The 24,186-nt window shown below is 41.6% G+C and overlaps 2 protein-coding genes across 3 annotated transcripts in view; one reads left to right on the top strand and one right to left on the bottom strand.

Annotated features, from left to right (window-relative positions):
- Positions 1-8,654: 8,654 nt before the first annotated feature.
- On the bottom strand, positions 8,655-13,132 carry CCDC59 (coiled-coil domain containing 59; the record flags this gene model as incomplete). Its single annotated transcript, XM_081878596.1, has 4 exons — positions 8,655-8,990; positions 9,855-9,954; positions 10,957-11,182; positions 12,928-13,132. The coding sequence occupies 4 exons, from the start codon at positions 13,130-13,132 to the stop codon at positions 8,829-8,831; spliced, it is 693 nt and encodes a 230-aa protein (XP_081734722.1). The 3' UTR covers positions 8,655-8,828.
- A 196-nt stretch (positions 13,133-13,328) lies between these two features.
- METTL25 (methyltransferase like 25) overlaps positions 13,329-24,186 on the top strand; it is a gene marked incomplete at its 5' end in the record, with an annotated part of 47,373 nt that continues 36,515 nt past the window's right edge. For both annotated transcript variants that reach the window (XM_081878586.1, XM_081878585.1), the window contains 3 exons: positions 13,329-13,617; positions 16,827-16,991; positions 21,839-21,945. In XM_081878586.1, coding sequence (XP_081734712.1) covers positions 13,329-13,617; positions 16,827-16,991; positions 21,839-21,945 — 561 coding nt within the window. The remainder of the gene's footprint in view (positions 13,618-16,826; positions 16,992-21,838; positions 21,946-24,186) is intronic.

The raw sequence follows: 24,186 nt of genomic DNA, 5'->3' as shown, positions 1-24,186 counted from the left end.
ACCCGAGGTACTATTTTGGGGTTAGCGGAGTCTGTAACCTGAAGCGTCTGTAACCCGAGGTACCACTGTATAATCTGAGTACAGAGAGGAGGAAGATGATTCCCCCCTCAAGAAAAGCACAATGTAGAGTCAGTTGTTAGAACAGAGATAAAACTAGGTGTGTCACAATATTGACTAGTGGTCATTGTTCTTGTCTAGACTGAAAATAGCCAACAGTAAAGCTGAAGAGAGACAGATACTCTCCCTAATGCAGGGAAAGGCAACACGGTGCCCTCTAGATACTACAGCTCCCATCAGCCCTAGCCAGCATGGCCCGACAATGATGGGATATGTCATCCACAACATCTGGAGGGCACCGGGTTGGCTACCCTTGTTCTAATGAGCTAGTTGTTCCCATGATTTGTCAAGGCCAAGTTACACATTACCAGTGCTTTTTTTCTGGGGGGACGCAGGGGTATGCATACCCCTAAACATTTTGTGAATCTAAGCTTGGCCTCATTGAGGGGCAGTATTTCAATGGGAGTAGGAAAATGAGAGTACCCCTAAACATTTTTTAAGAAAAAAAAGCACTGCACATTACTAACTGCTAATGAACTCAGATTTGGCAGAGTCATGCTAGAGCACGAGTTGGGCATATTGGACCCTGTCAGAGGTGTCATCTTGTCCTCAGGATTGGGGGGGCAGGCAGTGCATTTTGCACACGTGTGGTATCATGTGCATAGTGCGCAGGTGACGTTGTGTCGTTGGGAGGAGGCCGAGTGGGGAGCCCAGTGCTGTGGCTTCTTCTCCCATGGCTCAGGAGCCAGCAATTGAATCATGCTGTGCTCAGCCTCCTCCACTCCCTCCACCCCAGGGGGCCTGGCCTCATGCCAGCAAATACTGAGTGGGGCGGAAGCCCCCTCTGCCCTAGGAGTTGGTGCACCTGGGCCTAGGGCTGAATGCAGCCCTCCAGGACTCTGATTCTGATCCTTGCAACTCTTCCCAGACCACATTCCTCACCAGCTATGCTTCAGACCCTCCTTGAGTTCTTTTGCTTGGCTAGAATGTGTCCTTGAACTAAAGTAATGTCTCTTCCTTGCCTGGATAGACATACGTGTGCAGGGTGTGTAGAAACCTATGGGTTTTACATGGCTGGAATGCAGCCTATTGTACAGAGTCACATCCTTTGCCCTGCCCACTTTTGCCTTTGGCCCTGGGTCTTCATGAGCCCTTTCATGAGGAAACTCAGCCCTTCAGCTGAAAAATGTTGCACTAGGTTGCCAACCTTTTTGATCCACAAGCTAAGGATGAAATGGTCTGCAGGAGGCCAGTTTTTAAAAACTACTGTAGCCCCAAGTGGACAATGCGTGGTTTCATCTGAAAGTCAGCTGGTTCCAACAGGATTGTGTGAGGAGATTGTCAATAAACTCTGTTCATTCTAGCCATTATGATGGCATCACACATTCCTGGTCTCATGAGGCACATCAACTGCTGTTCTTTTCTGATTTCCTTCCATACAAGACTGTGACCTCACTTTCACTCACCCAGTCTTTCGGCTCTGATTGAGAAAGCTCCGTGTAACCTGTACACTCCCTGGCTGGAACCATTTGTTTATTCCCAGGTTGTAGATTGCAGTAGGATCAGATATTTGGTGACTGCCAGCATTTGTTTTGGTCACCTCTTGGGGAAACAGCTTGTCTGAATCCTCCTTTGGTCCTCTGCCACTAACTCTCCCTGGCACAGATCCTTGGTCCCAGCTCTGTTTGCAACATTACTTTCTGTGGGAAGAAAAGAGAGAGGGGATTTGCATGCAGATGATCTTCAGATCAATCCCTGATATCTCCAGTTTTAAAGAAGGAAGAAGGATCAAGCAGAGGTCCTGGGAGCTGTAGTTTGCTAAGGGTGCTGTATCCCAGGGACCTCATCCTACAAAAACAAAAAAGGAGCCATCATTCTGAGGCACTTCCTTGCTATAATTACTTTACAAGCTCTTATCCTCGTCAGCTTGTGATTATGTCTCTCTGTGTTGATTCCACAATCGCCATTTCAACTGGCACCATTATCTGACATGAGCAAAATTGGAGGCACACAGGGTCAGTATAGTTAGATTTATCTTGCATGCATCAGATAGTGAGGGAATATCTGATGCAACAACAATCAATGGGAGTTGGACATTCTGTCCAATGCAATGTGGGTTTGCATTGCTTCCAGCCCAGCAACATATCTGAAGGGGAGGACAAGTAAGGAGAGTGCTGTTGTCCTAATGTCCTGCTTGCAGCCTGTAGGCCTCTGTTTCACCATTGTGAGAACAGGATATTGGACTATATGGGCCTTTGGCATGATCCAGTAGGGTTCGTCTTATGTTAATCATACTAATTGACCATTGTTCATGGCCTTTAGATTCTCAGTTAGAATTCCCTCTGGTATGTACACCTGCACCACAACTGATTAATTTATAAACCTTCCTACGTACCTGCCTATCAGAGAAGGAGAAAGTTATATGCCCAAGGACTGCAGTAGCAAATCCCTGTATGAATCCTATCCACTGAACAATTGCCATTATATTTCTTTTGTCAAGCTCTCTATAATTTTCTTACATTCTTTTTGCTAATCTTAAAAAAAAAACTCTTATCCAAAGACATCACAACCAGCAGAACTTTAAGAAAATTGCAGAAATGATCTTCCTCCCTAGCAACAGAGAATACAATAGTGCAACCCCAATAGCTCTTTATTTCACTTAGTCTGTCGTTTTCTTTTGATAAGACTCCCCACCCCCACCCCCCCTTGGAGGAAGTTCATATACACTAGAGAGTTCAAAATACAAATTATGACTCTAAAAGTCTGTTCCTAAATAGGAGCAATAGTTCTTGTAGGTAAAACACTGCCTGTTTTTATTTAACAATTAATTTACCTGATTTGTTCAACTGATTAAAGCCTTTGGATAAAACTGTTCCTAGTTGCTTGTCATATTTCTTTCAGTATCTCCATCATTGTTCCAAAATTCATTGCTATGACCTTCCTCTTTATACTTAGTGTGTTAGATTCAAATGCTCCTTTCTGTTCATGGAAGAAAACCTTTAGATCTTACCCACTGCTTCTTGCTCTTAAGACTATGGGTTGTGTCCAATTGGTGCCCTAACACAAGCCTTTAAAATCCAGAGGAATGCATCCACTAATGGGAGGGGGAGGGGAGGGGAATTCCTATTTTCCCTCCGCTCTTCAGCCTCCCTGAAAATACATTCTGGAGGATCTGCTGCCTCTCTAGAACAGATCAAAGGGGAGGCACTGAGGCCTATGTGAAGAGGGGAATGGGGGGAGGGGAAATCACCTCTCTCTTGTATTAGCAGACTCTTTCTGCTGGTAGAAGGACCAATACATTCACCTCTACGAACCTGTTTTATTTTATTTTAAAATCACTTAATTTATAGTTATTTTCACAGTTATATCTGCTTGCAGGAAGTGTTGTGTATTATTTATGAGTCGTTTATTTTTGTATTAGCTTCTTCTTCTTCTTCTCCAAAGAGCTCAAAGCAGTGTTCATGGTAGTCCCCATTGAGCTTCATGGATGAGTGGGGATTTGAACCCTGGTCTCCCAGGTTCTAGTCTGACACTCTAACCACTATACCACCTGCTTCGAAAGGAGGTTTTTTTGCTACAAAACTCTGAACTAGAAAAGCAATCGGATTAACTTTTCCCTCAAAGTCATATCCGCAAAGTGCTCTATGGTATACATTTCTGTTTTTTGTCAAATGGCCCAGAAGTAGGTTGGACCATGAACAACTCTTTCCTCATTGCTACGCAGATTACAGTGGTACCTCGGGTTAAGTACTTAATTTGTTCCAGAGGCCCGTACTTAACCTGAAACTGTTCTTAACCTGAGGTACCACTTTAGCTAATGGGGCCTCCTCCTGCTGCTGCTGTGCCGCCGGAGCACAATTTCTGTTCTCATCCTGAAGCAAAGTTCTTAACCTGAAGCACTATTTCTGGGTTAGCGGAGTCTATAACCTGAAGCGTATGTAACCTGAAGAGTATGTAACCCGAGGTACCACTGTATTATGTTCTCACTCAGAAACAAGGCTCCATGTTTGCTTGCAGCAGAAGTGATAAACCTTTTCCTTACTCCCCAGTCAGAGGGAAGGTGACTTCTGAAGGTGAGGTTTGGTGGGTTGTTTTTTTGGCCACCACAGGTTTATGAAATTCCCAAACCAGTAGAAGAGCGTTCTGCTTGCAGTCAGTTGAAGATGGAACCATTACAAACCAGTGATTACAAATGAATCATCTGGAGTCCTCTTGTTCTGAAGGCTAAGATGTTCATATCTTCTTCAGGGTAATGGTTTAGGGTTTGCTGCATCACATCAGTGCCACCAATATTTCTTCCCATTTGTTGTTGAGTACTCTGAAAATGTACACTTTCCCACAGCTCTTTCAGAATAAGTACCATCATTCTGAATAATGTCTGAAAATTCTGCTTGAGCGGACATCAAATATAACAAGGAAAGAAACGTAGTCATTATGTTGGACAGTGTATCATTCTGCTCCTCAGGAGGGGCCAAACTTTGCCTGAACGTCATTCCATATATACTGAAAATAATGAAATCACTTTTCTACAGAGCTGGTAAGGTTTGGTTGGAAAAGGAGATTCTCTATTAAAAGACAACCATGCTATTATACCATTAGTTACTGCTGCTTCTATTTTGGGAAATATGCCGATATGATAGCAGTGTGTCAGCAGGGGCATTCTCACTGAGAAATGGTCGTTTTATTTGCAGGTTGGAATATTAAAACGAGACAAGAACAGTTTGTCACTTCGTGGGTTCACGCTTTATTTCTGACACAACATCAGTGTGGAAAAAAATAAAATAAAAATAATTTTCGATCAAAGAGGGAAATGAACTCAAAAGTGCAAACGGGCAGATAAAACATTGTTCCTGTCCATAATCACTTTTATGGAACTTTTATTTTGCTGTCACACATAAAAAATGATTAAATAACTAATTTTTCAATTAGCAGTGGAAAATACTAGTAAATCATTCTGGGGTGGGGAAGATAGGCTACATTTCGGACAAATGAACTCAAATTCAGCAGAGGATCATGGCAGAAATAGAGGGGTGTGTTTTTTCTGATTCCTCTTCCCCCTTGAAGCTCAGTTCTCTTTGAATATCTGCTCCAGGTGCCAATAAAAATGAAGGCTATAATCCCAACCTCATTTACCGGGGAGTAAGCTATATTAAATTCAATAGGACTCACTTCTCAGTAGGCATGATTAGGGATTACACTGTAGGCCATTACTCAGATGTTTAGTCCTACTGAGTTCAACGGGATTTATGCCTGGGCAACTGTGTACAGGATTGCTGCCTCAAGGACCTAAAACTGAAATTTCTGATTGATAAATGCTTTCCTGAGCAATGCTTTAAAATGTATTTCTTTCCCCTAAGATTGTAAGCTCTTGAAATCACACCAGGTCTTCAAATAGCACCAGATCTTTTTAACTATGATTTTATCTGTTCTATTGAGCGATCATGCACCCATGTATTCTTGATGCTGAATTTCAGCTCCATGCCGCCACCCAGTGGGGTTTCAATGATAAGGGAGAAAAACCAAAAGCTTCTGAAAAGCAATTATGCTGCATTTAAAGCAGGAACAAGCAAGCTGAAATAGTTTCACTTCCTCCCTAAAACAGGACAGGCACATTTTAAAGTTTTATTGCAGTAGACAATCTTTGCAAGGAGCTATTGTAACTGTGAAAATCTATTTAAATAAATTAGTAAATTGTTGCTTGTTGCAGCTAGGTAAAGGTAAAGGGACCCCTGACCATTAGGACCAGTTGTGGCCGACTCTGGGGTTGCAATGCTCATCTCGCTTTATTGGCCCAGGGAGCCAGCATACAGCTTCCGGGTCATGTGGCCAGCAAGACTAAGTTGCTTCTGGCAAACCAGAGAAGCACAGAAATGCCGTTTACCTTCCTGCCAGAGCGGGACCTATTTATCTACTTGCACTTTGACGTGCTTTCGAACTGCTAGGTTGGCAGGAGCAGGAACCGAGCAACGGGAGCTCACCCCGTCGTGGGGATTTGAACCACCGACTTTCTGATCGGCAAGTCCTAGGCTCTGTGGTTTAACCCACAGCACCACCTGTGTACCTATTACTCAGAAGTAAATCCCGCTGAATTGCATAAGAGTTGTGTGCCTAACTAAGGGTGCAAAGAATTGCAGCCTCTTCCTGCTCACCCACCATAGGCAGGTATGTTGGGACCACCAATGTCCACACCATCCCCTTTAAAGCACATTTAACCCACATTTCAAGCACATCGTTTTGCAGCTAGGGATGGACAAATCTGGGAATTTCTCTTTCTCCATTTCTCATTTTTCCTGTTTCACTTTTTTTAAAAAAAGTCCTGATGCATTTTAGTATGCAATTTTTCCTAATATAAACTTTTGAAAAAGTAACTTTCCCTTAGCCCCCAGTGGGACAAGGGGTCAGTGAGTCTGCCTGTTAGTCAGAAGATTTTTGGTTTGAGCTCATCCATGGATGGCTATGGGCAGGATTCCTGCACTGCAGGGCATGGGCATAGTCAGGAGTTATGTTAGGGCAGGTGGGACTTTTGTTGGGGGTGGGCAGAACCAAGTTATCTGCGACTCGATTGGTCAGTTAGGTAGTTTTATTTGTTTAGTTGGTGGGGGCAGCTGCTCCCCTGGCTGTGCCCGTGTTGCAGAGGTTGAATTAAATGACCCTTGGGATTCGTTCCAACTCTACAATTCTAAAGGAAGGCTGTGTGAATTTTGCAACACGGTACACCTAACACACCACTCAAATGGTATTTAAAAATCTATATTCATAGCTAGAATTACTATTACTGTATCGGATAAATCTGCCATTAGGTGTCATACAAGTTATCATACAATTAATTTCACAGTTGACCAACAACAACGGATGCAAGAGAAATACAATGTATCAGTTCATTCAAGTTTTAAGCATATATCCTCTACATACAGCAAGGCACAGAGGCAAATCCCCAGCTCACTTCTCCTTCTTTTCACCATACAAGCCTTGTAATAATAATAATAATGTTGTTGTTATTTTATATATCAGTGCTTTTTTCTAAAAAAAATGTTTAGAGGTACTCTCATTTTGACTCAAGAAAATCACCACTTTATAGATCAAATAGGGAAAAATAAATACAGTAAATGGACAAAAGTACAAAGATTAACAAAGTGTTTCGGAGTATGCGTACTCCTGGATACCCCCAGAAAAAAGCACTATTATTATTATTACTACTTATACCCTGCCCATCTGGCTGGGCCTCTCCAGCCACTCTGGGCGGCTTCCACAGAATGTTAAAAACACAATAAAACATCAAACATTAAAAGCTTCCCTAAACAGGGCTGCCTTCAGATGTCTTCTAAATATCAGATAGTTGTTTATTTCTTTGACATCTGACGGGAGGGCGTTCCACAGGGTGGGCGCCACCACAGAAAAGGCCCTCTGCCTGGTTCCCTGTAACCTCATTTCTCACAGAGAGGGAGCAACCAGAAGGTCCTCAGCGCTGGACTTCAGTGTCTGGGCTGAACACTGGGGGTGGAGATGCTCCTTCAGGTATTCAGGGCCGAAGCTGTTTAGGGCTTTAAAGGTCCACACCAACACTTTGAATTGTGCTCAGAAACGTACTGGGAGCCAATGTAGGTCTTTCAGGACCGGTGTTATGTGGCCACTCCCAGTCACCAGTCTAGCTGCCGCATTCTGGATTAATTGTAGTTTCTGGGTCACCTTCAAAGGTAACCCCGCATAGAGCGCATTGCAGTAGTCCAAGCGGTAGATAACCAGGGTATGCACCACTCTGGCGAGACAGTCTGATTACAAGGTGTGTGTGTGTGGTTGTGTCCCGCCTACAATCCATGGGTAAAACTTAAAACACATGAAATTTAACACTCCAGGACTGTGTTAGCCAAATGGAAGCAAAAAGGCAGAAACATACCATTTTCATTTTTAAAAAAAAAACGTATTTTAATCTCCCCAATATAAGGGCTGCTTCATATTGCTTTTTATTGCATTGACAACAGTGAGCTTCAGTGATCAAACTTGGCATTAGAGACCTGTATCTGCATATGTGTCATCTATCATTGCACAAGCAAAGTGTTGCAGGGCCCACGACTGACTTGGAAGGAGGATACACAGGATTAAGATGTTACATTTGTGTAAGAGCATCATACAGCAAAAGAAGAAAAATCATTCCATGGATTGACTCTGCTTATGTACCTATCTTCTTTGATTCTGCTATTGACAGAACTACTTTTCATTATCTTAAAATCAATACATATTGCTTTGCTTCCAAATAAAACTTGTGTCAACCAGGCTTTTCGTTATGAGTTAGTGCTTGACAGCAGTGCAGCTATTCATTAATGTAATAAAATATCAGTAGCCTCCGTCCATGAATCACACTTCCAACAATTATATACTAAGTGAGATTGAATCAGGAATAGTCTCGTGTTTGTTGTGGTAAACGGTGTGATGTCCATTCTAAGAACACAAATGAAGTAACAACTGGATGGGGAAAAAACCAAGACCACAAGAATTCAGAGATTTAGCTAAAATTAGACCACTGCTAGTCTAATGCAGATACATGTATTTATTTTAAAATACTAGTAGAAAAATATGATACCCAGATTTGCAAGTTCAGATAGTTTGAAAACAGATTTTATTCTGATACCCTCAAAATACTTTCATCATAATTTTGTACCCTTTCCCAAGAGCCAATTCTCTAATATCAGGTTTTCCAATACTGAGGAGGGATAACAAGTTTTATAATCTTAAAGGATCATTTTTGTTTGCACTGGTAATAAAAAAACAAGAGTTTATGGGTTTTTCTGTATTTTCTGAAGGAGGTACTCCATTTGTAGGTTTAGATTTGGCTGTCCTTTTCTTGTCTTTTTACTTAAAATTTTATAAGCTTCCATTTTCTTCTGTTTGTAGAGCTTTTGAGCTTTTTCTATTTCTTCCCTTCTTTTTATGGCTGCCTGAAATAATAAAAAAATACCCAAGTAATTAAAAGAAGTATGACTTTCATACTTTTTAAGAAATTGTTTTATATATATATATATAAATGCAAGTTGCAAATATCTTTTTACAGGTATATATGCTAGGAAAATAATCAACACAGTTACATATCTAATGATAAAGTGCAAGTCTGTCTTTCCATTGTCTTTCTGATACCGGCCGGGGGGGGGGGAGCACATTTGTTTATGTTATTGCATTGTTCTTCATGGTTAGGACTACAGTGCAGCTGTTTGAGAAGACATCAGACTGGTAGATCTCTTTGGCATGACTGATGTGAGCAATAATCGGGGGGAGGGGGGAGAAAGACATAACATCTTACAAGGACAGGAAGAAACACCGTGGACAGAATAATTGCCACACAAGAAGAACAAGGATAGAGTTTGAGTTCCTCATTTACAGTTTTATAAATCACTTAATGTTTCAACACAAACAGAAGCTATTAATATTGCAGTTGTTGTATAAGAGATTATGATTATGACCGGAATGTAATTGAAACTAGTAAGATTTTGGAATGCAGAAATAAAGAAAGTCATGAAACCATCAAATATAGCATGCAGGGGGCCACTTTAACTAAATTATATAATTCGGTATTTGAAAGATTTGTATTAATAAATGTATTCTAAAAAAACCAGACTGGTGGACCCCTTTCTAACAATATATAGAGTGAGTTACATAAAATTATTATGAGCTGTAAGACAAAAGAAGTTGCCAGCATCAACGTCAGTGCCAGGGAATAAAACAAAACCCTTGTTGATTAACTCTCACCTCTTCCCACTCTCTAAAGTGCTAACTTTCTGTGAGAAACTTAAGACTTTAAGACTTACCTCTTTTTTCTTCTCTCGTTCGGCTTTTATTTTCTCATATTCTTCTTTCGCTTTCTGGTTTGAGGTTTTCGTTTTAAATTTTCGATGAACCATGTTGCACCTGCATTAGACAAACAAACCAGTGAGTAAAATTTTCGATTAATGCAATTATACTATTTGTGTAAAGTTTGCAATTCTGATCCAGTGCTTTTAATGGTCCTCTCAATACAATCTGGAAAAGTGCAGCAACAACAACAGGGCTGTGCTGGGGAAAGGAGTCTATTGCTCATCTGACCTACAGAACTGCTTTTGCGAACACCAACTTTCAGATAGGCAGCATTGTCTGCTATTCTGCATCTATCATGTTCAGAGCAATTATCATCTACCTATAAATCTGATTTAACTATTTTGAGCTGCTTGAGATCTATTATGTTTGAAAAGTGGTTTGCAACTATTAAGAAAAATGCATATGTAATCATGTAACTTCCTTATATGTACCGTAACTTTATTCCCCACATTTATTCTATATAGCCAATGTGGTACCTTACATTTCCTATCAACCTCAGCAAACGTGGTCAGGGACTCTGGTGATGCGGCACTCATCTTGTTTTACAGGCCAAGGGAGTTGGTGTTTGTCCGCTTCCACAGACAGTTTTTCTGCAGACATGTGGCCAGCATGACTAAGCCGCTTCTGGGGGAACCAGAGCAGCGCACGGAAATGCCGTTTACCTTCCTGCCAGGAAGGTATCTACTTGCACTTTGTGCTTTTGAACTGCTAGGTTGGCAGGAGCTGGGACTGAGCAATGGGAGCTCACCCCGTCGTGGGGATTCGAACCACTGACCTTTCGATCGGCAAGCCCAAGTGGCACAGTGGTTTAGCCCACAGCGCCACCCGCATCCCTTAGGACAATTTACTATAATTTGACCCAAATCCTAAAATAGCTGAACTATTTTATATGCTGTCACTGCTAGTTGCTACCTTTTTCACTGAACTAAGCTTGGAAAATGAAAGATTACCCTGAATGGAACTAAAATGCTGTGAAAACACCTGCTAGAAGAATAACCTAGGCTCACCTTTAAAAAGGAATTATAGGATAAAAGCAGTTCCCAAAAGGTTTCTTACTTTGTGGTTGCAATTTCCTCTTCTTTTGGTATAGAAGGGCGAACATTCCTAGGCTTCCATTGTTTCTTAAGCATTTCCTCTTCAGCTAAGTAAAGATGCTTCAGGTGTTCTGGGTAATCTTCTTTGTACCCAATGTTCTTCTGAGAATTGGCATTGCTTTCCTTTTTAAGCAATTTCTTGTAGTCACGTTGGATCTTTTGCTTTCTCCAAAAAGCAAAACCCTGTCCTACAGACACCAAAAAAAGATGTGGAATAAGAAAAAAGTGTGATTAAAACTACAAATGTTATAACATAACACACTCTTTTACTAATGTTTCTTCCAGATGATCTTTGAAATAATGCTCCATCTTCTCTTGAAGAACTGTAGTTAACAGTGTCAACTCGAATGTTGAGCAAGCTGACTTGCTCATGTAAAAGAACTTAACCTTGCTCTCCACCCTTTCTGCAAACTCCTCTCTGGGAGCCCTTGTTTTCACATGGTCTTATTAAGTCACAGCTGGGTTCCTGTGATGTGTGAATGTGATCACTGTCTCTTCCTCTGCAAACTGATGGAAGACCTTGTTGGACAGGTAGGTTAGCAACCCTTACTAAGCCTGAGGTCCTAACCATGTCTACCCAGAATCAAGTCCAACTGAACTCCAAGGTGAGTAGGGTTAGGACTGCAGGCTAAGCTACGAGCCCCGCAAAGCTCACTTCTAAGTGAACAATATTTAAATAAAATGTTTTGCCAGGATGTAACGTTTTGTGGTTAATCTTATTATTATTTATTAAATTTGTATACCATCCTTCATCCAAAGATTGCAGGGTGGTTCACACAAACCCATTTTAAAGACGACAGAATATTAATTAGCCCAAGGCCTGGTTATACAAAAACGTTTTTGCCTGGCACCTAAAGATACATAATGAACACACCAAGTGAGGCTCCCTGGGACAGCACTCCACAAATGGAGAGCCACTGCAGAAAAGGCCCAGTTGGTATTGGCACCTTCCAGACCTCTTGTGGAGAAGGCACACAAAGATGTTTGCAGGGTCTGGACCGGTTCATATGGGGAAAGGCAGTGCTTGAGATCATTACAGCCCTGGGCAGTTTAAGGCTTTATAGGTCAAGACCAGCACTTTGAATTGGGCCCAGAAGCAAATCTGCAGTCAGGGCAGTCAGGCCAGGAATGGTTGTAATATGCTTAAACTGTCTAGCGCCAGTAAGCAACCCGGACGCCAAACTTTGCACCAGTGGAAGTTTCTGAACTGTTTTCAGCGGCAGCCCTATGTAGAACGTGTTGCAAGAGTCTAAGCTAGAGGATACCAGAGCATAGACAGCAGTAGTGAGGCTCTCCTTGTCCGGGATGGGCCACCAGCAGAAGCTGAGGGAAGGCACTCTGCGCCACCAAAGCCACTTAAGTCTCAGGCAACAGCAGTAGTTCCAGAAGTACCACATACCCCTAACTCAAGACAGCCAGAATGATATCACAGTCAATGGTATCGAAAGCTGCCAAGGGAGATCGAGGAGAACGAACAAGGACGCATTTCCTGCCTCTCGTGACAACCAAATGCATGGCAACCAAAGCAGCTTCTGCGCCAAAGCTGGGCCTAAACCCTGACCGAAATGGATATCCAAACATAGCCACATTCTTCTGACTTTTAGAAGACATCTGAAGACAGCCCTGTTTAGGGACGTTTTTAATATTTGAGGTTTTATTGTGTTTTTAATATTCTGTTGGCAGCCGCCCAGAGTGGCTGGGGAAACCCAGCCAGATGGGCGGGGTATAAATAATAATAATAATAATAATAATAATAATAATAATAATAATACAAAGTGCACCATTGATTCCAATGGGTCTATTCAGAGTACGACTTAGCTGGTTATCGCCCAGTGTTTATAAATTAAAGTTTAAAGGCAACGGAAGGGGGCCAGTATAGGAGGAACGACCGCCCCCCTCCCCCCGCCTTCAGCTCCTTCCTGGCTGCCCTTACCCTCCCGGACGCTCCCTCGCACCAGACGCGGGTCTTTCCTCCACTGCCGTTTCCGACCAGGGCGAACCTGCGACTTCTTCTCCGCCCCAGCATTGTTCTCGGCGCCCGGCACCTCTCTCTTCCTCGCTACAGGCGCCATCTGCCAATTTCTGCTCGGCTTCGTCGCGTGTCGATGACGTAACCCAACCGGCGACCCGCTTCTCATCGGCCGCGGGAGTCGCCGCCTTATCCCTGATGAAGAGAAATCGCGGGCCTTTCTATCGGTGCTCGATTCGCTTAGCCTGGGCAGGGTAGGCGAGAGCGAACGGGCGTCCTTGGAGACGGACAGGCTCTCCCAATAGAGCGCCGAGCCCTTCCTTTTACGCCTGAGCAGCTCGGTTCTATCCGTTCCCCCGCCGGCGATGTCGCGGCGCGTCCGCGGGGCTTCCGCGCCGGTCCCCGGGCCGAACCGCCCTCTTCCCCCGGAGCTGCCGGCGGAGACGGTGGTGGCGCGGCTGCGGGCGGTGGCGCGGTTCCTGGGACGGATGCTTTCGCTGTGCCGGGCCCACACGGTGGACTTCTACACTCGCGGCCTGTGGGAGAAGATGGTGGCGCTTCCCCCGGAGGCGGTGCTGGAAGCGCTGAGCGGAGAGAGGCTTCAGCAGCTCCTGGAGGAGCCGCCTCTGCAGCGCCCCCTGGAGGAGGCCGCCGGTAAGCGCCTCCACTCGACTTAGAAGGCGGCCCGCAGCGCACGTGGCCGAGGGGGGGGGGTCTCCACTGGCTATTAACAAAAGCGTTTGCCATTATTTTATTGCAGTGGTACCTTGGTTCTCAAACTTAGCCCTTTCCGGAAGTCCGTTCCAAATCCAAAGCGTTCCAAAACCGAGGCGCAGTTGCTTTCCCATAGAAAGTAATGCAAAATTGTTTAATCTGTTCCAGACTTTTAAAAACAACCCCTTAACTTGAATTTTACTATCTAACGAGACCATTGATCCATAAAATGAAAGCAAGAAACAATGTACTGCAGTCACACAATCAATCTGTCAGTAGGTGAACTGGGCTCCACACAGTCCCAGAAACAAAACCAGAAAGCCACAAAAACGCAATATAAATAGCAAAGACAGACAGACCTTGGCATAACACTCAAAACAGAAGTATAGCACTCAAAACAGAGCACGTTCGCAAACCGGAACACTTACTCCCAGGTTTGCAGTGTTTAGGTACATGATATATTTGTGCAATGAGTGGCATTGCTTGCAATGAGACATTTGAATTTATTTAGGCACATTGCTTCCCAAACTCCCCACCTCCGTGGACAACTTGAAGTTGTAGGGTTGCCATAGACTGAAGACCAAAGAAGCGGACACATTTGCCGACTTCTGTTTCTAACCGTGGATTGCTATGATGGCTCTCATTTTACATACCCATGAAAAGGAGGACGTGTCCTGGAAATAGAGGACATATGGCGAAAAAGAGGATATAAGGCAACACTACATTATCGTCTTGTCACACCACTTAATAGTTTTCTGCCCATTTGTATAATGTGGCAGATGCTGTATAATTTTTAAATGGTATATTTATTGCTTCTTTTGTTTCTTGCATTTTTATTGTGTTACAGTTTGAATTCTGTAGAACACAGTTAAAAATCAATATAAAAGAAGCAATAAAGATACAGTTTAAAAATCAGTTAAAGATACAGTTTAAAAATCAATATGAATGTTGATTTTTCTCATCTTCAACCACAAATCCACAGAGATGTTGCAAACCCCTTGAGTAAAGCTCTCAGATCACAGTTTGGGAACCCCTGTGAGACTATATAACATATGTATTTATTATAATTGAAATTAACTATTTGAAATAATATTTTTAAATGTTTTTTCCAATGGTAACATTTTAAACAATGTAACAACATAATAAAATATAACCACAAAGGGAACAGTATTGGGAGGGGGAAGTTAACCAGAACAATAATATTAGTATTGGAAACATTGTTTTAACCAATAATCTAAAAAAGCATAGTGTTGGGGCATGGTAAGCTGTAAGCAGTGGAGCCATGAAATGTAAAATGTACCCAGATATTTCTTGATAAAACTGGTGATCTTTCACAATTGCAGTAGTTGCCAGTAATCCTAGCTTTGCTATGCTACATTTTACTTAGGGCAGGAAAGAAATTCTGGATTCTGATTTGCAGTCTTAAACTAATGGAATCAAATTTGCAGACTAATCACATATTTCTTGCGTCCAGAGGAGATTAAATTATTTTATGACATTTATATCTCTACTTTATTTCCATTAATGGAACTCAAGAGTTCCCATGCAACCTTCCATTCAGTCAATGACTACTAAACTCCTTCCTGAGCATGCATATAGATTTACAGTGTATAAAAATTTTGATATCCGGCTGCAGATAAAGTAGCATTGGGTTTCTAGATAACTGATTTGACAGCCAGACATTGGCATTTTCCTCAGCATGTGCTATTTAGTGTGCTACTACTGCTTTAGCATTGTGCGGTCCATCCTAATTCTGCCAGATTATAAATTTAGATAAATCTTATACTCGTTTTCTCAGATAGCGGTAGGTGGAGAAACGTCAACTTTAGCCACTTACTCTCTTTTGCGGCAGCACCATAAGCTGCTTTACCTGAAGACAGGAAAGTTCTCAAGTGGGAGAAGCCAGCTTTGTGTATTTCCAAACAAAAAAAATGGGTGTGAAGTCATTATATGCACATCTGGTTAGTGCCAGGACCAACTGCCATTTGGCTCCTCTCCCAGGAGCTTCTTTTTCTCTCCCCTGCCCATTCATATTTTTTTTTTCTTTTGCACCAGACCTATTTCTGAGCTTGTTGGCAGGCACTGTTTTATTATTTAAAGTCTGTACCGTGCTTATATATTTTAGGTACTTTTAAAATGAAAGTACAGTACTTGAAAATCTCATTTAAGCCATTCTGAGGTTTCTAAAGGATGAGCTGGATAGAACTGCCGTAAATAAATGCAGATTATTTTTACTTTCCCTCCAAGCTGCTGAACATTTCTGCCATGGGTGAAAGAAGTCTGCTTTTGTTTTTGAGCAGAGATTGCCCACTCCCATATCCCCCCGCTCGCCCGCTCTTCAGTTTTCAAATTTTTGCTTGCAAAAGGAAAGGAACAAGATGCTGACCCTGAAAAGACTAGAAATCAGCAATCCTTAACAGTTTATTGACACTGCTGATTTCTGTTTTGTTCCAGCTGGTATTGTAGGAGCTCCTGCCATAACTGTAAATTGAAACTACAGATTAACTCAGTGTGAACTGGATGTAGCTGGTTTTTAACCCGCTACCCCCCCCCAAACGCAGAAACAAATATATATGCATTTTCATCACAAAGGACATTTTATGTGTTAAGGTTACATAATGGCTAGTTAGGCATATGCCATATATATATATATATATATATATATATATATATATATATATACACACACACATATATATATTCTAGCAGTCTCAATGTGACTCTTGTCTCCAGTTATCAGAATCCATAGTGTGATGTGCGAAAGGTGAGGTGACAATATTTATTTGTGGGTATCCAGTTTTTGTTGGATTGCATTAAGATTTGGAGTAAAGCAGTTACCCTCTACAGTTACTGTATTTTTCACTCTATAAGATGCACCAGACCACAAGACGCACCTAGTGTTTGGAGAAGGAAAACAAGAAAAAAAATATTCTGAATCCCAGAAGCCAGAACAGCGAGAGGGATCGCTGTGCAGCAAAATCAGCGATCCCTCTTTCTGTTCTGGCTTCTGGGATAGCTGCGCAGCCTGCATTTGCTCCATAAGACGCACACACATTTCCCCTTACTCTTTAGGAGGGAAAAAGTGTGTCTTATAGAGCAAAAAATACAGTAATTACAAAATTAATTGTATTTCCTTCTTTTTTTTACAGATAGCTGTGAGTTTTACAACATTTTCTGTGAAAATTCTCAGAGGCTGATCAACGTGCAGGCTTTTGCTCTCGCTGCTAAATATTACTCCATGCCAAACCTTGGGGTGTGTATCTCCTTAGAACAGATGCTAGAAGCACTAGAAAGGACACAGCAGCCAAGGTCAGGTAAGTTATAATCTTGGAATCTATTTTTTATATTTCCTTAAAGCTTTCTCCCTCCTATTCACCTGTTCTTGTTTACATGCGTTATGACATTCTGGATTCCTTTTCTAAGCAATTCAGAAATCTTTAAAACTTACATGTAGCACAATCCTATATATATGTCTACTCGCTGTCCCTCTGTGTTATGTGAGGCTAGGCTTTCTCCCAGGTAGAGCTGGGCTAAAGTTCTGTTAGAAACTTCTTCTGGCACGTTTAGGAGGCTTGATGAAGGGAGAACATCTTCCAAAGTTGGAGAGAAGGGACAAGCATCTGGTTTGGTGGAGGAGGAACAAGTAGGGAGTACACACAACACAACATACGAGGTGATCCAAAGGCAAGTTAATAAAGAGGCAAAAGCACTTGATTCACCACAGGGTGGATGTGATTGAAATCGAATCGAATGAAATCATGATCAAAATCATGATTGAAATCACTAGTCATTACGACTTGATTTAAATCACGATTGAAATCATGGTCAAAATCATGATTGAAATCACTAGTCATTACGACTTGATTTAAATTATTTTTTTACAGAAAGGCTCATTCTTGCGGATATAATCTTAATATTTACAACCAGATGAAGGTTTTATTTTTGAAATAATAAATTTTCAGAGTAGTTTTTACAGTTATATAAAAAAATTACATTGCATATAAAGCCTCATGCTACATAATTAAAAACAAATCCTTATTTCCCGATGAATAGCCTTTGGACTATAATGTAACTTAAATAGAAAACTATCTTTAGAAAGATTTTTCCTCCAAAAGCATTTTTTAAAAAATATATATCCGATTTTTTGTTTTGTTTTAAAAATCATTGATTTTTCTCCACCCAGATTCACCATAACTAAGTTTACACACACACACACACACACACACACACACACGTTGATAAGGAAAGTAAGTGCATACAAATGCAATCCTAGTCATCTCTTCAAACATCATTACTGGGGCATCCTACTTTTTTTTCTTTTCTTTTTTTGCAACAATAGTGTTCAAATTTTTGTTTATTAGTCATACGCTTGACCGTGTGTGATTTCTTATATATTCCCATCAGAACATCTTTTTTCTTTTCTCTGAAGAGTTCTCTCTGAATTTCACATATCAAATGGCTTTTGGAAATCCTGTAAGTTTCAAAACTTAAGTTTCAAAACTGGGAGCTACTGCTCAAAAAAATGAAAGAAATCATAGTCACACTGAGCCAGCATAGTTAGTCACATGGTCCAGGAGGGCAGCCATAGTAATATCACATTTAGTGCTTCTTACGTCTAGGTCCCTCATTTTCAACTTCACACTCAAATTTTAGCTGCCACTTGGCAATTGGGACCACTTTACCTTGCTTTACGTTTTACAACTGCTGACTTTCTTCCTATCTCGATGTGCTAAAACTTGCATAGTAGATACAAAACTCACAACCATTATAAATGGGGCACATAATTGTAAAATAATCTGAAACCGTAACAACAGAACAAAACTGAATCCAGAATAAGTTCCTTGTATTTAACATTAAAAGAAACCTATTAAGTTGAATGGAATTGCTTGGCAGTCACCTGGTGAGGCCAAATACCCAACTTCAGGGTTGTAATATGGTCTTTTTGTATGATCACTGGGACCTTTAAATGTAGAATGTTTTCCAGACATTCCTAGATTCATTTCTGTATTTCAGAAAAGAGGCACATCTGTTAACTGTTGAGAAATGTTCTTGAACAAATTGCATTTTTCGACAAAGAAATGTGCACAAAGAGAGGAATGTTATAACATTCAAACATATTGTTCCCGAAATTCTTTCATCTGGTTTTTATGATTTTCCTTATCAACATAAAAAGAAAAATATGTCAGAGATACTGCTTTGAAGAGCTACACAGTCTGCTTCAGAAATAACCAAAATAACTTGGAAACATGCTACCCACTTCTGGCATTACATTTACAAAAGTGTCTTTTTCCCTCTTAAAATTAAATTGCAGCTGTTTGTATATCTCAGAAGAGCATTGGCCTCATGAAACATCAATGGTGCTATGGAGTGCTTAAGCCTTTGAGAGGCTTCTGCTACCAAAGCATCTTTAAACTGTTTCCTTCAAGTATCCATTATTTGTATTTTAAATTAGGAGTCAGGATTTCCCTGTACTGAAGGAACTCATATTTGAGCATGATATTTGGTGTTACTATTTCACCTTACAGACATAACATTATTGGCTGCTTTCCGATCAAAAGTTCAGTGCTCTTTAGAGGTCCCAACCAAAGAAGAGTGGCAACTCAAGTTGACAGAATATGCACAGCTTACAGACTTAACATATAGAATAAGAGAACAAGAAGAACATACGTTTAAAGAAGATTGGAAAAAGTTTATTGAATACAGTCAAACCTCTTCTTGCGTCCGCTTTCACTCGCGTCCATTTCGCCCAACGTCTGCGGCAAACTGGTGGGTTTGCTGTCATTTGTGCATGCGCAGAAGCGGGCAATCACTGGCTGCGCTCAACAGCGCCTCTCCCAGCGACCCGTTTTGACTTCCGGACGGGCCTCCGGAACGGATTGTGGTCATGAGTAGAGGTTCCACTGTATATGGAAAATAATGGTGTAGAGCTGAAAACGCTGGCAGCATTAAGATAAATTCAACAGTGCAAATAAGTTTTGATGAATGCAATAATGGAAAACGGATTAGTATAGTTTTTTGGTAAAATATGCAGGGATTTAAGATATATAAAATGAACCATGGAAAGAGAGGAAGGGAAGTCATTGATATCTTAAGGATGTAAAATGAGTATTTGCAGTTGTAAAACAGCAAATTTAATAAAAATTATAAAAAAAGGAGTTTGGTGCTCTTTCAGACTTTGTGAAATCAGCTAGGTGAGCAATAATTAATTTTAAAGCATCTGGTAAGTGCCTTTAATCTAAAAAACAATGAACTTGAGGAGGAGCATTTCAGCGTATTACTGTTACTAACGTAATTATGTAAGTGACTGTAGTGTGCCTTGCCACTATGGATGAATGCACATACAATTATTTGGGGGTATTGCAGTGGTTAGCAGTGCATTTAATGCAAATATAATATTTGCTGTCCTATTGTATGTGATTTCTTTAAATGAAAGATCTTCAGTAATACTAGCCTTCAAAAATTATTCCAGCTGAACAGCCAGGATTGAAAAAGCCTGTTGTGCCAACAGGAGATCCTTCTGCATGCATTTTGTGTAGGGATTTCCCAACAGCAGCCTTTGAATCCAGCTTTGATAATGTTCCCTAAGCAGCTTTTGAGAAAATTCAGGGGCCTCTTTCTGCATGCATCTTGTTGGATCCCAGCCAACGTTTATGGGAAACCTAAATTTTAATCAATCTTTTCTTTTGACTACATCAAAATTTGATAGCAGAACACAAAAATGACATGGCTGGCTTCTGCCTTCTTTGAATTTTGTTTGTCAGTATTAATTTTTTGTGAGCTGATAAAATCTGCTGTATGATGACAGCTCTTGACCATACTTCCACATGTTTAAAAGCACAGCCCTTTTGGCAAGTCTCAAGATGGATTACTAGTATCGTTGGGAAACAATGATGTTAACTCTTCATTCCTTCATTCTTTAATTTTTAATTTAGCAAGTCTGCATGAGAATTCCTTAGTAACTGTTTTGTTTTCTCCTGCTGGTTTTCATTGCATAGGATCTTAATGCTTTTTTGTTATTTTCTCCTGTTTGTATTGGAAATTTCCCCTCTCTTGTTATAATAAAAATAATTTGAAAAAAGGGACAAATCAACATGGTGAACACTTTCCAACAAAATGGCCCGATGTGGGGTGTCACTGACATTAGTTTTTATTAACAAGTTTTACCGTATTTTTCGCTCTATTGGATGCAGTTTTTCCCCTCCAAAAATTGAGGGGAAATGTGTGTGCGTCCTATGGAGCGAATGCAGGCTTCTGCCATAGCCGCGCGCAACCCCTCAGGTAGGGAGAGGCTGCACGGGGCTATGGCTTCTTTAGCTCTGCGCAGCGCCTCCCGGCACGGAGAGCCTACACGGAGCTAAAGGGGAGGCCAAAGCAGCGAGCGGGATCCATCCCCCTCTCTGCCTTGCCTTCTTCCATAGCTGCGCGCAACCTCTCCGGCAAGGAGAGGCTGCACGGGGCTATGGATTCTTTAGCCCTGCGCAGCGCCTCCCGGCAAGTAGAGACTGCACGGGGCTAAAGGGGAAACCAAAGCAGCAAGCGGGATCCATCCCGCGCCTTGGCTTGCTCCATAGCTGCGCGCAACCCCTCCGGCAAGGAGAGGCTGCACGGGGCTAAAGGGGAAGCCAAAGCAGCGAGCGGGATCCATCCCCCTCGCTGCCTTGCCTTCTTCCATAGCTGCGCGCAACCCCTCCACAAGGAGAGGCTGCATGGGGCTATGGATTCTTTAGCCCCACGCAGCCTCTCCCAGGAGGGAGAGGCTGCACAGGGCTAAAGGGGAAGCCAAAACAGCGAGCGGGATCCATCCCGCTCGCTGCCTTGCCTTCTTCCATAGCTGCGTGCAACCCCTCTGGCAGGGAGAGGTTGTGTGCAGCCTGTACACTGCTCTTTGGGGCTGGGGGAAAATATTTTTTTTCTTGATTTCCCCCCTAAAAACTGGGTGCGCCCTATGGTCCGGTGCGCCCTATGGTGCGAAAAATACGGTAGTTCTTATTATTTTGAATTATCTAATTTATTTGATGACAATCAATTTGTCCTAAGCAAAACTGTTATTTACTGATAAGAATCAGTAAAATCAGCTATTCAGAATTGGTGTATAATTGGTTGTGCATTTTCTTTTAAAAAATCAAACCCTTCTCATTTAATTGCATTTTGTGTCGATCAGAAGTAGAGATAAAAACGGATGACTTCATGAACAATAAGAAGTCACATGAAGTGCAGCTGATGTCGGAGTTAGTAGACGGCATTGCAAAGTATTACGGCCTAAACCAGGTAAGAATTCTTATGATTTCATATTGTGTACTTATTTTAAAAAGTAAAGTCATACTTGTTCCAGTTTTGGACTTCAAAGCAAAGACCCATGGACTAACTCCAGTCCCTTAGGGATAATAAATACGATCAAGAAACCATTGATTTTAGATTCAGTTCTCTGCAGGTTTGATCAAACACTTCAACAAGAGTCAGAAGCCAGAAATGTGGATGTAAAAACTAGACATCAGGACCATGGACAGAGTACAGTAGTCCAGCTAGAAAACAGGTACGCTTAGGTATAGTTCTTGCGCTTTCAGGAGCCTGTTGAATATTTGGGGACTGTTAAAGGGAAGGGACTTTGGACTCAACATGCACTCCCACAGGCAGAAGAACCGTAGGCAATACTGCTACTCCCATGACTGTCCACTGGTGTACAGGGGACTTCCAAGTCAGGAATAGGCTGTGCGGGCTCAGACCCTGGGATGTTTCCTATGGCAATTGAAAATGGACCTGTTTCCCCAATCATTTCCCTGACCATCAATACCAGTTCCTGGCATTCCTGGTTATCGTAATTGATATTTTAACTTGGTTTTATTGCGTTGTTCTGTTGCGATATTTTGTTTCAGCGCAACCCTAGGTACGTCTGCTCTGAAGTGAGTATAGCATGGCACTGTAAGGTTAGATAACTGCCTGTGCGGTTTGACATCTGATTGCAGTAATTGCAGAGTTGGAAAAGGTTCAGAAAAGGGCAACCAAAATGTTCAGGGGGTTGAAGAGACTCCCCTATGAAAACAGGATGCAGTGTTTGGGACTTTTTGGTTTAGAGCAGGCATCCCCAAACTCGGCCCTCCAGCTGTTTTGGGACTACAGTTCCCATCATCCCTGACCACTGGTCCTGTTAGCTAGGGATGATGGGAGTTGTAGTCCCAAAACAGCTGGAGGGTCGAGTTTGGGGGTGCCTGGTTTAGAGAATAGGCAGGTAAGAGGTGAAGTTTATAAAATTATGCCTGGCCTGGAGAAAGTGGGTAGAGAAATTTTTTTCTCCCTCTTTCATAAAACTAGAATTTGTGGGCAATCCCTTGAAGCAGAACGTTGGAAGAAGCACTTTTTCACACAGCACATAGTCATAGCTGTCAACTTTTCCCTTTTCTTGCGAGGAATCCTGTTCGGAATAAGCGAATTTCCCTTTAGAAAAGGGAAATGTTGACAGCTATGCACATAGTTAAACTCTGGAAGTCACTCCTACAAGAGGCAGTGATGGCCACCAGCCTACATGGCTTGAGGAGCATTAGATAAATGCATGGAGGAGAGGGCTTTTGATGGCTACCATCCATAACTTCTATTCTCTCCCTTCACAGATAGAGGCAGTAATGCTTCTGAATACCAGTTTCTGGAAACCACAGAAGGGGAGAGCGCTCTTGTGCTTGGGTCCTGCTTTCAGGTTTCCCACAGGCATCTGATTGGCCACTGTGAGAACAGGATGCTGGATTAGATGGGCCATTGGCCTGATCCAGAAGGCTGTTCTTACAGTCTTAATTGTAACCCAGACTTTCCACAATTTGCACAGAATATTAAATAGAGACTTGGAATGCCAGTAAAGGTATTTGTATTGTATTGTAAAATAGAGGCTGTTTATGATTAAGCGTTTTAGTCAATCAATGCATTGTAATATTGCATTGTTTGCTCAGAATTGCAAATCCCTAATACCCCCAAATGGCCTTTTGGTTACACTGGAATTAATATGGGGTGTGGGGTGGATAAAAGCACTCCCTGGTTTTAGTTAATGGAAAAAATGCAAGACTTTAGGAGAGATTTTTCATATTGGATTCTTTTCAGCCCTTCTCATAAAAGTATGCCAAATATAATTAAAGTGTAGCGCTGTGAAAAACACAAACACATGGTTTACAACAGTACATATCTTTTTAAGAGGGTTCTTTTTAAGAGACTCCAGTCTCTGCCCTTAGTTTCAACTTTTTACCTGCAATGTTCAATGGGTGGTAGAAGATACTGTGATGGTATGGTGGTTGGTTGTATAGCAAAATTAAAGTGCAAAGTGGTATACTTATTTTTGAAAACTATTACTTTCGAAGTCAATCAACAGGTTTTTACAAAAAATAAATAAATAAATCAAGTTCATTGTCTATTTTATGAATGGCTGCATTTTGGATGCCTTGAGATTAAAAAAAGGGATCCTGTGGTCCTCCGGATGTTGTTGGCTTCCAACTCCCATCACTCGTAGTCAGTGTTCAGAGATCATGGAAT

This window comes from Podarcis erhardii (genome assembly GCF_964252035.2).
Source record: "Podarcis erhardii genome assembly, chromosome: 10".
Lineage (NCBI taxonomy): Eukaryota > Metazoa > Chordata > Lepidosauria > Squamata > Lacertidae > Podarcis > Podarcis erhardii.
This window is presented reverse-complemented; position numbering and strand designations above follow the sequence as displayed.